Genomic DNA, 14,431 nt, shown 5'->3' with positions numbered 1-14,431 from the left:
TGTCATGAGTGGACCGCGAAACAGATGACAAGGCGCTATGGTGTTCTACATGGCTGTGATCATGCAGCTTGATGCTGGGATCGAAGCGGCGAAGAGGAAGCCGACGCCATCGAGGATGAGCTGCTGCTGTTATCGCGAGCATGCGCAATTCCTACATTCCAAATGGCACAAATACGTAGTAAATAAGTTATAAGCCCATGCACACTACTTTTAATGCATACTCGTTAATTTTTTTTTTTCTAATCATGGGTATGAGCACACTGGGAACGAGAGGGCGCGGTGACGCTGTTTCCGCTTCCGCGCTCGATGGCCGTCGAAATTCAATGGAGTTGTGGAGTGCTCCGTCGACCGATGGGCCACTGACTCAATAGCCTTCGAAATTGCCCGTGTGGCAGCGCGTGCATGCCCGTTGAGTCAATGGACCATCGGTTCAATGGCCTTCGAAACACCCGTGTGACACGGGTTTAGTCACATGAACACACACAAGGACGAAGTGAATGATCAGCTCACAGAGTCATGTGATATTGCGCTTCTTTTTTAAAATTTTTAGTCACGCAAATGCCGCAAAACGAAGTGAACACGTAGCCTACGATCACTACGACATCTTTGCTCATTTCGCTCAAGCTGACTTCATCAAGGTCATGTTCGCGCGAGACATACAAGGCTTTCGTCTAATTCTTAGCCAAAAAGCAATGCCGCACAGTGACTTCACATCCTGGATGCAGACACAAAAAGGTCATGTAGTACCACAGAACGGTAAAGTCTGCTGCCACTAGCCGCTAATGCCATCACCCGGGTTGTGCTTACCTCTTCTAGATGATGTGTCCCATGTATGTGACGATGCCTGTGTTTCCTTCACACTTCTCTAGTATTGCATTCTCAATCTGCTTGGGCCAGTCGTCCTCGTACTCCCTGCAGTACCATCGGATACAGCAAAAGTTAGACAGTGCAGATACGCTAATTACAGCCGATCCTCATATAAAAAAGCTGTATCCAACATGAAAGTACTGTAAAAACCAGAATATATAGGCCAAATTTTTTTCAGAAAACAGCCTTTAAATGTCAACACCCGTATTATTACGGTCATTGGTAGAAAAACTTCAGAAGTCTGGCCACTATGAGCAACTGAAGTCAACCGCCTCCATCGACATCGCTATCATCGGCGTCGCTTTGTTTACTACCAGCCTTGTGCCATGGGTGGAGTCATTTTGCGCTTTTGTTGTTGTCTTGTGAATCTATTTGGACTCCGAGCTGCTTTTTTTTCTTGTTCTCGACCAGTGGCCGACGAGAGAAAACAAAGCACGAAGAAATCTGGTCTGAAGTGTGGGAAAGATGTGTTGGGATGCTAGCACACGTGAACACAAGCGGAAGCCGTGACTCACAAACAATAACTGAAAGTTTATCTTTCAACAGGTGTTCACGTTGCTCGATCGCCGGATACTCTTCTTTGTTGCTTCCTGCAATGCTGGCAGGCACGTATGGCTATGATCAGCAGGCAGATCGAATGCATCACAGAAGCGTTCGCTAATGGTGGATGCTGAAGGATCACATCACGACACGCCACACGCAGCGATCAGAAGAAAAACTTTGTTACGGTGCCACACGCAGCGTATCTAGAGCTGGAGACGAAGGTTGCTCAGTTTAACGGGAGCCGCGCTTGCGCTGTGATTGCTACTGGTGACCTCAGAGTGCATCCAAATTACACCTGTCAAGATGGTTGTGATGTTTTCCGAAGATAATGCTTGACCCCATCTTTTGGCTTTCTGCCATGTGGAACTTACGTGTAAACGCATGTGTAAATAAATAGCATTTCCACTGTGCACCATTTGAAATTGCGTTTGTTTCACGGTAAAAGCGCCTTCTGATATTTTGGCCATTCCATGCACTTTGTATTTATTTCAATTTTCAGTAGTTAGAAGTGGGGGGGGGGGGGTCGACCTATATTCAGGTCCGACCTATATTCCGGTTTTTACAGTAAGTTTTTATGGTACCTGATATTCATAACAGGTATACATTTGCAACATGTTAACATATATAACACATTTTAAATTTGCTTTTTTATGCAGTGAAGGACTGATTTTTCGGACATGTTCGATAATTCCGACACCTTTACAGTGTTGCCATGTGCCGGATAGAGCGAACGCATAAAGACGCCTGAAATGTCAAAAGTTAAAACCCCTTGCAATTTGATTTTCATCACTCTTTGCTACGGCTGCAGCTTATAAATGCCATTAACTGAAGCCACCACCGCCTCTGTGTTATTTATTTCGCAGCCCCAAAGCAGCGCTCTTGCATGCTGGTCCGCTGATAACCGTAGCAGATTCTAAAAGACTGCTTCACTGCAGTGCAGAAGTGTGGCCTAGTCAAACATACACAATATGTTGCCGTGGTGCATGCAAAGAATGAAAAGGGGCTGTAGCCACAGGGCATTAGCATGCACCTGCCGTCTACTGTCAAAGTACGAGCACTGAGACACTTTGAAGTGTACCAGCAGAGACACTTTTAAATGTACCGGCACGCCTCGAACTATTCCAGATATGACTGAGGAGGTTAAATACCTTAAGGGGAGATGCGGGTCGAAAAATGCGAGTTTTCTAAAAAATTATCGAATTTTTGTTTTCAGCTGTTTGTTAAGATTAGTACCTCTACTGTTCTGAAAAAAAAAATCAATGTCGAGACTCAACTGGAAATGCTTTAAAATTGCGTCTAAAGAGCACAAGGTGGCTGTCAAAAGGCCGAAAGTGTGTCATCTTCGAGCACCTTGCCGCTGATAATGCGCCGCCGCTCGCCATTGTCTACCGCATGAGGCGAAGAGCCGAGCCTCCACTCTTCAAATAACGACGGTTGCCCGCGCTGCTGCAGCACAAGAAATAATAAGAGAAGCACGCTTTTGCCGCCTTTTTCGAGCGCCGCGACTGGCTTTAAATCACGTGGTACGGATCGGGAGCCGCCATTGGCCGCTGCGCGCCTGGTGTGCTGTGAAGCCTACTTGCAGGATCCGTGTCTCGTCGAGCAGCGCAGCTGAACAACGCTTTTCTCGAGTGCTTATCCGTTATGGATGAAGAAAGCCGTAGGAAGCGTGGTCACCGGCCTGTGAAGTTTCACGCGGCGCACAAATTTCGAGGACGCCGGCGCAAATCAAAGTCCGAACACTCAAACCACGAAAAGATCGTCTGCTGCCGCAAGGCGTAGTGCAGTGACGCCGAGCATCCGACGAGTTTGCTGCAGCATTCGAATATGTGAGTGCCTCCCAGAAAAAGATCGGACTCTTCGAAGACGAAGAAAATCACAGAGCGACGAGTCTTCATTGATTGCTGATATGACAGCACTGAACGTGTTGGTTTAACGAGGGCACTCCAGTTTTGAACGTGTTCTGGGAAGAGCTTGGCGTGCTACCGCCCTCATGATCTGGTTGCTCTTGGCTCATTACGGGACAGCACACGCCAGAAAAAAATGTCTCAAAAACTAACAGGAGAAGCAAGGGCTCGTCGGTGTGCGCTTCAAGAAAAAATCTCTTGTCGAGGAGTCAGCTCGAAAGAGCCTGTGAGGGCCAAAAACCTATGGTGCTGGCGCATTTACTGGCAGTGGCCACTGCACGGAGGATTGTTCTTTCTTGTGTACAAATTTCGTCGCATTCAATGACATCTTTGATAAATAAAACATGCAATTTTGACTTTAAAACTCGTTTTTCTCAAAACACAAATTTTGCCATTTTTGTCAATGTGCCCTCCTTTTTCGGGTACTTCTGGTGCTCAGATCTGCATGAAATTTTTCCCAGATTGTTTTCCAATGTACCGAGAAATGCAATTATCTGTTTAAGTTTCAATATTCTTATTATATAATAAAAAATGTTATGTAAAACTTTTACTAGGGTAGGAGAATATGAACTTCCCACATTAAAATTTTTCACGTCTAGTACATATTTTGTATGGACTTCCTAATTAGTTATTTGCATTCCACACTTTATTTGAACATTATGAACTATCAATTGTAAAAATTATTGAAGTTTAGGTCTGAAAAGAGGGGGGGCAAAAGGCTTAAGTTTTTCACTTTGTCATGTTGCAGAACTAAAAGTATGCAACTTGCAAGAAAACTAATTATATATTTGAAATCAGCATAAAAAGTTCTATAAGCAGCTCAAGTTTCATTGCTCTAGGGTGAATATTAAAGAAAAAGTGTCTTCGAGTAGCATCTCCCCTTAAGGGGAGATGCTACTCGAAAAATGGCCTTTTTTGTGGAAATTGTCACTTTTGACATTTCACTTGTAAAATTATGTTTGGTCATTAAACTTTTATTTCCCCGAGTATCAAGGCTGAATTCAGATTAGAAATCGGTGAAAAATCTATTTTATTTGGGCAATGTCACTCTGGCCTCAGCCACAGCCGGTGCTGAGGCAACAGTGTATGGTAAGTTAATGTGGTAAAGGGGAAAGCATGAACCATGTGGCCAAGCACCAAGGCAGGGCACTCCGTAAACTGCCATTACCATCTGCATGTGGGGATAAGTTGAAAGATGATGCAACACAAGAGCTGCAAAATTGCTACGAAATTGCAATAAGCACCCACATTAAATGTCCAGGAAATGTATCTTGCCATGCGAGCATCCTACTTTAATTCTAGCAACATGGCAGGAAGTCACCAATTCTGTTCAGAAGGAGTGACTTCCTGGTGTAAGCACGGGCGAGCCAGAGCTCTTTGGGAGTCCCTACCAGATTACACTCTAATCCTGGCCAATGAACAGGTGTTGCCTGTACATCCATTATATAAGCACCTCACAGATGAAAAGCTCTTGGTTCACTGTCTACAAGGAACGATGCAAGGTGCTGTAGACTTGCTCAACAGCAAGGTCTGGCTTCTGTGTACAAAGACAACACTCCCATCCTGTACAGCTGTGGAAGCTGCAACAATGGCTACCTCGTTCTTCAATAAGGGATATTCAAACTTTGAGCACATCCTTCAAGAGCTTGATATACTGCCACCTGAAGAACGTGTCACCCTGGGCCACTCACATGACCAGAGGCAAATCAAAAGAGTGTCTGTCTGCATGCAAAACAGCCGAGGCATGAGCTCATCACTGCCACATGGTGAAGAAAGTGCACCTTTATGGCTAATTTAGGGGCTGGGAGGGATTAACATGTGGAGCCGGATGTTTTTAGGTGCGCTCGCTGTTGAGTGTGGACTGTTCTATGCTCTCACAATGCTAATCACACTGTATATTGAAGAATACACGCATTTATAACTTTCAAATGCATTTTTCTCAATTTCCATTCTGAGGCAATTCTGACATGTTGTGCACAAACTTTCATGCACTTAAAATAGTTCTATCGTAACGAAATTTCACACAGAGCTTCTTCAGCCCTTCTAAAATACAGATATCTATATAAAGTTGCACTATATATTACATATTTTTGGTTTCATTATTTGATATGCTGATAGGGGAGATGTAAAATATACATTTGGTACCCTCGATTTTTTTTATAAAAGGTAGCAAGTTAAGCAGACATTTGAGGTACTTTTCAGTACTGTACTGCTCATGTGCAGCAAAATGAGCCATCTTGGGATTCTGTGTGAAAATTTTTAATAAGCTAAAAAGTGTGCACAAAAAACCCAGTATTTCGTTGTCAAAGTTGTAGTAACTCTGGAACTATTACAGTTACCAGAAAACTAATTACAGTTTTGAAATCAGCATCACAAACTCTACTATTACCTAAAATTTAAAAGTTCTAAGTCAAAAAATTTTTTTAAAATCTTTTTCGAGTAGCATCTCCCCTTAAGAAAAAAGAAAAAGCATGCATTACTTTCAAAATGCCCCAATTTCAGAACAATTTCAGAGTCCCTAGAAAGTACGAAAAATCAGACATTAACTGTATCTGACAATTTTCTATAGCCCACTTTGAGGCTTGATTGAACTCTTTTTCCTCAAGCTGATAACAGGCTTCAAGTACTCATACTGAGAGTTAGTGGCAAAATGCAACACATGTATGATTATTGTTAAGGCTTCATGTATCGTTAGATGCATTCAGATCAACACCTCCTCTAACTATATGCCTGGACCGTTGCTCCTTTTTCCATAGAGAGCCTCCTTCCGAAACCAATCACTCAAGCCAAGCCTCCTGATGCATGCTGCATGCAGGTGCCGTGGGAGAGCGATCGCGACCGTACTGCTTTAGCCACGTGGCATAACGTTGGCAGCTGCAAGAGCTGTGCGTGTTTAAAAGGGAACACTAGAAGCCACTGTACCAAAAAGGAGGAGAGAGCAGGCGAGGGAAGGTCAGCACGTTCGTGGCTCACGTGCCAGGCATTATGTTATAGGAGGCGTTGACTCCGCTAGACAGTTCCTCCCAACAAGATGCCAACCTCGTAAGACATACTCACACTTCAGGGCGAACATGTGGCGAATCTTGAGGCAAGTGGCTGGCACGCAAGGCGGTCCCGGAGGGCACCCGTGGCCCCACTCTGGCTTTCGAATGCCTTTCCCTGCCACACCTTGGAGCGTGGTGGGGAAGCCGTGCCCAACCAGCGCCACACCAGGTAGCTCTCTCCCTCGATGTGCTGTCGCTCCGTGCGCAGGCGGGATTCGTTCCGCTCGAGGAATGTGACCGCACTCTGCCACAGGCTGCTCAGCTGCTTCCTGCAGTCATTCCAACAGTGGGTAAGACTCAGCCCTCATTCAGAACCAACCGTATCCAGTACAACAAAAATGAATGTTCTAAACCCATTTGAACAATAGTCACGGTATATTGAACATTCGCGAGTGAGTCAATGTCAAGCTGGGATTTCGCACACAAATGTTCAACATACCATAACTTCTGTTGAACTGGGTTTAGAACATCCAGTTTCGCTGTACTGCATACTGTTCCGATTCCAAGTTATTGTGACATGCTGATTCACTTTGTAATTCTCTCAGTTTAGGAAAAATCTTGCTCCCCAAAAAGCACATGAAATGTTTTACATTTTAAAAACTACATATTATACTAAAAAAAATAATTCCATATTTGAATGAGTACACAAATGCCCATACACTAAGCAAAGTTTCATAAAAATCGATCATGGAAAAAAAAGTTGAGTGCCATGTACCCCCTTATGAATCTTGAGTGCCAATGCAGCATTTGATAGACGTTCAATAAGACTAGGTATATCGTTCCACATTTTAATACCAACAAGCAATATTGTATGACAACTGTAAATATTGGGAACTATCAGCAGGTTAATGCTATGCTCTGCCTCTTGGGTGTTACCATCTGGGTTTTCATTAAAACGAATTAAACTGAACAATCTTGGAAACTATTTGATGTGTTAATATTATGCTCTTATATTGCCTAATGAACCAGATGGCATTATTTTGAGTACTGTGGCTCAAAACATGTGTGCTTTGTATGCTGTCACGTGTTGCCATGTAAATGGTCTCCTGCGTCCTGTCAAGCTGTTATTTTGTGGCTTTTAGCCCATGAGCCCATCCAGAATATTTTTTTGTTCTATTAAAGAGAATTTCACTGAACTTAATTGAAATGGTGGCGTTAGCCATGCCCATGTGAGAGAAATAAGCATTAAAACTTGCTCCTATCGAATGTGATATCATGCAACATGCTCCCATCACCCGGGCTCCCCCCCCACCGTCAAGTGTGATATCATGTAAGGAAAATATTGACGTACCGTTGGGAAGGGCTGATAAGCATGTCTCGCACGTGCACTTGTGCGAGGAAGGGTTCTCTGCAGTTTGGCTGCTCTGCGTACTCCTTCACAATAGCTGAAAATGGTATAAGTACAGTCTGTGACAGTTCTTGACATCCCCACTGGCATTTTGAGCTAATCTAGTGCCTGGAATTTAACAGAATACTCCTCCCCCTAAAAGAAAAAAAAAGCATGCTGCACTAGACTCCTGTCAAGTACAAATAATACTGAAATAAACAGATCGATTGATTAAGCTACCATTTGCACAATAATAGCACCCTGCTTATGATATATACATGTTACAAAGTTTTAGTTTGCAATTTTCGTGAACCTAACCTAACCTAACCCAACTCACCAAAACCTAACCTAAACTAACCCAACACACCATCTGCACTGGTTGAGCGAAAGGAGCCATACTGAAAGTTGTCATCATTTGCAATACTAGACGTAAAAATGAGCAGCGGTATCAGTGGTGCCATCCGGCAGCACAGAAATCAACCAGGTAAACATTACAGTAAACAAGTACATTCTACATCACTGTTGGTGTGAACTTTCGTAGCAGTGTAATTGCGAGTGCATTCCCTAATTTAATGTTTCTATTGCAAGAGCAATTTTCAAACACACAAAGAATGCGTCTATAAATGATGTTGCACGAAGCTCCACAATATGTCCCTATACTTGCAACAACCTATCTTGGCAGTGGAGCGAAGGCTACGGAGGCGGGGAATCTGCACATTTCTGTTATTACGCAAGCAGTTTGACAGCTTGTAGCTGATTTCAGTTCCAGTTTCGGTTTTGCTTGCTCGCAGCATTCGTTGACCATTCAGGCTGACGGCACGTTACCCCAACATAGACATTGCAGATAACTCGCATGGTCTGTTTTGACAGACATCTTATGTTACATTTCGAGTATACCTTCCTCGCAGAACAAAACAGCGAGTTTGTGACCATACATGGTCCAGCCGGCATCGGGGGCATCATGTTTACTGTGAGAACAAGTGTGCGGAAAACGTGGCGCCGACCAAGAAATGAAAAATAGAACTTGGAAACGGGTTGCCAGCAAAAACACAGAAACACATACACAGGAAGAAGGCGTTACACACGGACGAACGCTGGACTTTCACCTGTGCTTTATTGGAAATTGCATTGCCGCACAAGACTTCTCACGCATGCGCATTGCCGTCACTGCCCACGACATGTGACATTTCAAACTTATTTTTCTGCCAAGTAGGCATGCTCTTTCGATGTCAGAGACAAGGACGTATCGCTGACACAATTATCTTTATGATTTACAAGATGAAATGCTTCTAAAATCTCCCACTCATATCTTGTCTTTCCCCTACCCAAAATGGTCGTGCAATCGAACATCGGCAATGAACAGCCAAATTGCTTCCCAAGTCCCCACTCAAGGATGTATTATGTTCTTGCAACCACTTATTTATACACCTTCCCGTCTTCCCAATATAAACTTTGCCACATGCCAGCGGAACGCAGTAAAAATATCAGTCTTAAAAATAGAAAAAATCTAAGATATACAATTTTTTTCCACCAACGGCTTCCCATACACGTTTTATTTTTATAATGAAAGCTTTATTTAGTTGACTAGGTAACTCTGATGATTTGAAAATAAAAATACATACTATTTATCGGCACGCACGTGGTCAAGCATGCGGTAACGTGGCATTACGCAAAAGCCATTGTGTATACCACTATACGGGACAGGCTAAACACCTCTGTTCACAGTCACCCACCTGTGATCTTTTCTGCAAGGTTGTAGACCTGCTGCTGCCAGCGATCCCTCCGTGCCTTGTACCACACCGCGCACATGTAGAGTGCCGCAAACGTCACGATTACTGCAGTCACAGTGAAAACAAAACAGCAAAAAAGAAAAAAAGAAATGCATAAATGACTAACCCTGAACAGTCACTGTCACATTAATCCACCTCCTTTTTTTCCTTTTAAATTGATAATACACTCAAACCTCATTATAACAAAGTCACATCTGCCACGAAAATAACTTCGTTATATCCGAAAATTCGTTATAAACGTTTATTTGGAACACTGTAGCTATGACCAAGACTATTCTTCATTTACTTCGTTATAACCAATAATTCATTATATCCGTGTTCATTATATCGAGGTTTGAGTGTAGTACATGTGGCTTAGCCTACGGTGAAGGTAGAAAACCAGAGGCACTGGGCCGGCCAAAGTATAATTTAATATACACCCACGAAAAAGGATGTTTTTTTTAGCCTACTACAACATGTGAGTTATTGCAAGCCCTGCATTCATCCATTATGTCTTCATCCAAACTTTTTCACTTCATGCAGGTGTTCAAGTTATCTCCTTCAAGCATAACCTGATGAAACCAACACACAGCAGAAACATCCCGTAAAGTGGACGGTAGAATTACTGCCGCTGTAGCTCAATTGGTAAAGCATCGGATGCATTACCCAAAGGTTGTAGGTTTGGTCCCTACTGGCGGCATTGTTATTTTTTATCCACTTTAATTCATTTCCATTTATGTCACAATTACCACACTACAGTTAAAGACCACAAACAATGTCCCCTTGTCAGTTGGTTTGATCAGGTTATGTCTACAAAGGAATGGAGCCCTTGATCCATTCCCCTTCTATTCTTCCTCAAGCATGTAGTTTAATGGTACTAACCACCATTTCATAGCATTTCTTGACCTGCACTGCACTCAAACCTCATTATAACTGGGGGCTGGAAAGAGCTTTACAGAAATATTTCTACAATTTGGACCAAACATCCTATTTCTCTTTAACCAGTTTCCACTAGGTCACAGACATAGAAATGAAATGCATGAATCGCTGTCAACTTTACCAACATGAACATCGCCCTGCATTGAAAGTTGCTTCATGAAAATAGTAAAAAAATGCCAGCTCCCGTGTCCCACTGCGGCAGCAAGCACTGTAAGATATTGTACTTGTCCTCATCACCTTTGGAATCAGCCCACATTGCCCAGTCCCTTCATCATAGAAGTTAGCATTACATTGTGCTGTGCAACAATGTAATGCCTTCGGGGTTGGCCCAGGTTGTAACAGTTTCTTTGCCAGAGTACAACGCATTCTTCATGCTATCGCCACCATATTATAATCGTCACTGTTCTGATGTTGTTATCTCAAGCATAATTGCTTGCCTTACGCAAACATGTTGGTCCTTCTAGCAATGCTTTGCAGAACCCTAAATGATTCTAGATAGCCAGCCACTGACGAAACCAGACTAACATACTTGCTAGCTCGATGGAAAGTCTGTCATGTATGTAATTGTCAAGATGTCATGCTGAAAACAAAAACAGGAGATTGCCGCTGTTCTACATTGAAACCATGATAATAAGGTATCTCTTGTTCAGTGGACAACGCTGCATTTCTGTCTTACCAAAAACAACCATAATGATCTGGTTGAGAAAGCTGTGCATCGCGAGGCGCAGGCAGCACCAGAACGATTTGACAGCTCGGTTGGCCTCCAGGGCGGACACAGCAGTGATTGGAGTGTAGGTGCTCAGCAACTGCCCATCAGAATCGAGGAGCCTGCAGCACATTCCACTGGGTCAAGATCTACTAAAGAAAAAAGTTTTACTTTGACCTCGTTAAACGAGTATGGACGTGACATTTTTTTAACACGTCAGTTTTTGTACACCATTTCTTCAGCTACCCTCAGTGACAGATGCATTGCCTAGCCTGGAGTGATGTCAGCACCAGGGGCAGTTAAGCAGTTTAACCCTTTGAGGGTTTATACCTAACAGGCACCAAAGGGCTTTCGCCATACATGTACGACATTGCCTGTATGTTTAAAACGCGCGCCTTTTTCGATCATCTCTCTTGCTTGGCATGTGCTACCACACTTTGGGAATACGTGGAATTTTTTTCATGCACCGATGTCTCTCCAACGTATTTTCCTTCTTTCCAAAGCGGTGCGCCGGTTTTCGCTTGCTCATCCGAGCATGTGCAGTGCAGCTGGTTTCGGTTTTGTCCTGCAAGTGGTTATCGCTTCTCGCACCGCAAAGCTCATGGCTGTCTGGTTGCTAATCTCTCAAAGGGCTACCACTTGTTACTCTCTCGTTTAATGCTCCCTGGGGCATGATTACATCTGTTTCCATACGGCGCTAAATTACACAAATGATGCCGCCGTGGTTGCATTTCCTATTTTGAGGACTCGGAAAAATTAACTCCGTCTTGTTGGCGAGAAGACGAAGGATTATTATAGCTTTTCCACTCGTTCTGCCTTCCAGACGGGCACACAACCATACAGTTTTCTTCCCTGCGCTCACTCACGCAGTTCACTTACGCTATGGAAGTGCACGCCGGTTGCTCTGCTAGCAGTGAGTTGAGCGGCGGATTCTTCCGATGTGATTATTCCCCAAGTGTATTCTTGTATGTCTGTGAGCTATGTTTAATACAAAGCTAATTTTTATTTATAAAAATCGCAAGGACGTGTTTTTTTTAGGATTTTGCCTGATGTTACTCACGAATAAAACCATGTGTATATAACAACAAAAACGATTTTTTTGTCACTTTACGGTCACGCAAAAAATTTGACATATTTTTTTCATTAAATAGATTCGTCTGAAGAATTTAATTCAGCAATAAGAAAAAACACAACATTTTTGGAGTGCATTTCACGGAAAAATTCGACCCTCAAAGGGTTAAATGGTCTGTTTAACCATGAATGACTCACACACCAACATACACACACTCGCATTCTTCTTGAACTCCTCGAGGAGTGCCAAAACTGTGGTGCAAGTAGCCGAAACGAGAGGGTACACAATCAGCACACCGCACCTCCACCAGAGAGAAATGCAACAAATTGGTGGAAGCAGTCAAATGGAACAAGCAATGGTGCCATCTATTTCTAAAGGCACGGCCTCTCTGTCAACTTCCAAGGTGATGATGGCTTACTTTATGTCTAGGCTTAGGTTCTGCTAATGAGGTAGCGTGAACATATTGTAATTTTCTTTTGAGATGCCATTTCAAAGTTGGCTTGTACGCAGGACTGTGCTTGGGCCAAATTTGGCAAAGTGGCGCAGTTAGCATCTCGAATTCAAACAGATAACTCCTCAAGGTAGGCAACAAAATGTACTGGTCAGAGTATCTTACTTGATTCCCCAGGCAGGGTTCTCAAACAACAGCAACAGGCTGCTCCCAAAGGCAGTGTCCTATACAAAAAGCAAAGAAAAAAAAAAGCAGGCAGAGTTAACATTTCTCGTGCATTGTTCAGTAACTTTAAACTTCGTTATAATGAAGTTGTGTGCAACCCAATAGCAATTCCATTATATATCTCTCCATTCATCATAAGAATATGTTCACTATGCAGATATCAGCAGATATCGGTGACAAACTTTTAAAATTTAAATTAGTCTATGTTATACCAAGACGATTATAGATAGGACAAGTTGCACTAGTACTCTTCTATATCTATAGGAAGGTTCTGGTGAACACAAGAACTAAAAACGCAAAACAGGTGCTAATCCTGCCTGAAAGGGGCACCAAGGAGAAAACCGATTTCCATAGTGCCAGCAGTGAACCCCCTCCTCGCAGTATCAAGAGCCCCATGTTGCCTAGGAAGACGCTTGGTTCTTGCTTGAACTTGCTGCGACACCATAGCTTTTCCGGCATCTGCTAGGGGTCTACATAATTCCATAATGGTATATAGTAATTACATTCTTCCAAGGGAGTGAGAGATTTAACACAAATAATTTCAGGAAACTTTACTGACCAAGCCCGAAATCCAAAAAGACAAACAGACTCTAAAATCCGCAATTTTACGTGGGATATTCAGGATACCAAGGTCTCGACGCGAAATTCAAAAATTAAGCTTGACCTTCATATCGTCCTCTGATAATGAGCCTATGATTGCGAATTATTGATGGTAGAGTTCTCAGAGAATAATTTATCAGTCTAACCTTATTTGACGTTTCAACTTAGTGTCCCTTGAACACTAGCTCTTACACCAGTTTCCTGTCATGTCAAGGGACCTTGACAGCATTGGCTTAGACTAAATTGCTCATTACATCAACAAAGCAGGGCTAAGTTCTATTTTGAAAGTTAACAGGGACTCATCTGGTGACCTTTGGGTAACTTGCCACAAGCACAGGAGTGTACAAGCGTGCCAAAACACCGAAAACCTATCCCAACGCATGAAGAACGAAATGGCCTAACGTGCAAACAAACAACGACAGTGATGGGCTCTATACTGTTGGCTCGCAGAAATTCCAGACAGGATGCAGCTGTGAGAGAGCGGTATGGTGTCCTGTCCACACTCGTAATTTGCCTACAAGGAAATCGAAATGGCTTTCAACTCCAATATAATGAAAGACCCAACAAAGAAAGGAAAGAAATACTTACCCATTGAATAAGTGCCCCAAGCCAAAATGGTGCCCAAATAGCTATACAAATACAGTAGAACTCCTCTAATAATAAAAAAAAAGCAGCATCTGGGAAGCATAAAAGGCGAATGTGCGGTTAAATAAAAAAAAAAGAATGCTGCTACAATAATAACAGATGCGTTGCACACAACTCTACTTCAAAGATTTTATTCTTCAGTTTAAGGCTTAAAGAAATCGTTGATGGATGTCTGGCGTTTCTTTCACACTTTTGCCAGAGCCAGGCCCTGTTTTGGGCACTTGGATGGGATTGTGGCCATCCACATAGCTAACGCTCACTGACGTACCTCCCCAGCACATCCAGTGCAGTGACAATTCGCAGCGTATCAGGCAGGAACGCTGGCGGGAACTACGT

The 14,431-nt window shown here is 43.1% G+C and overlaps 1 protein-coding gene across 1 annotated transcript; it reads right to left on the bottom strand.

Moving 5' to 3' along the window:
• Positions 1-6,350: 6,350 nt before the first annotated feature.
• LOC119406879 (inner nuclear membrane protein Man1) lies at positions 6,351-13,956 on the bottom strand. Its single transcript, XM_037673649.2, has 6 exons — positions 13,871-13,956; positions 12,791-12,849; positions 11,073-11,224; positions 9,422-9,523; positions 7,653-7,746; positions 6,351-6,630 (listed from the first exon to the last, which is right to left on the bottom strand). Exons 3-6 carry the CDS (start codon positions 11,110-11,112, stop codon positions 6,378-6,380), a joined length of 489 nt encoding a protein of 162 aa, XP_037529577.1. The 5' UTR covers positions 11,113-11,224; positions 12,791-12,849; positions 13,871-13,956; the 3' UTR covers positions 6,351-6,377.
• Positions 13,957-14,431: the final 475 nt, after the last annotated feature.

The sequence above is a fragment of the Rhipicephalus sanguineus genome, chromosome 10 (genome assembly GCF_013339695.2).
Source record: "Rhipicephalus sanguineus isolate Rsan-2018 chromosome 10, BIME_Rsan_1.4, whole genome shotgun sequence".
In the NCBI taxonomy this organism is placed as follows: domain Eukaryota; kingdom Metazoa; phylum Arthropoda; class Arachnida; order Ixodida; family Ixodidae; genus Rhipicephalus; species Rhipicephalus sanguineus.
Note: the sequence above shows the minus strand (reverse complement) of the source record. Positions and strands in the feature narration are given on the sequence as shown.

Bases quoted from the DNA above. Each gene is read 5' to 3' on its own strand.
- LOC119406879 (XM_037673649.2), bottom strand. From the start codon at position 11,112: ATGCACAGCTTTCTCAACCAGATCATTATGGTTGTTTTTG. The intron at 7,747-9,421 runs GTGGGTGACTGT...TACCATTTTCAG, and splicing joins CCTTGCAGAAAAGATCACAG to CTATTGTGAAGGAGTACGCA. The intron at 6,631-7,652 runs GTACGTCAATAT...GAATGACTGCAG, and splicing joins CTTATCAGCCCTTCCCAACG to GAAGCAGCTGAGCAGCCTGT.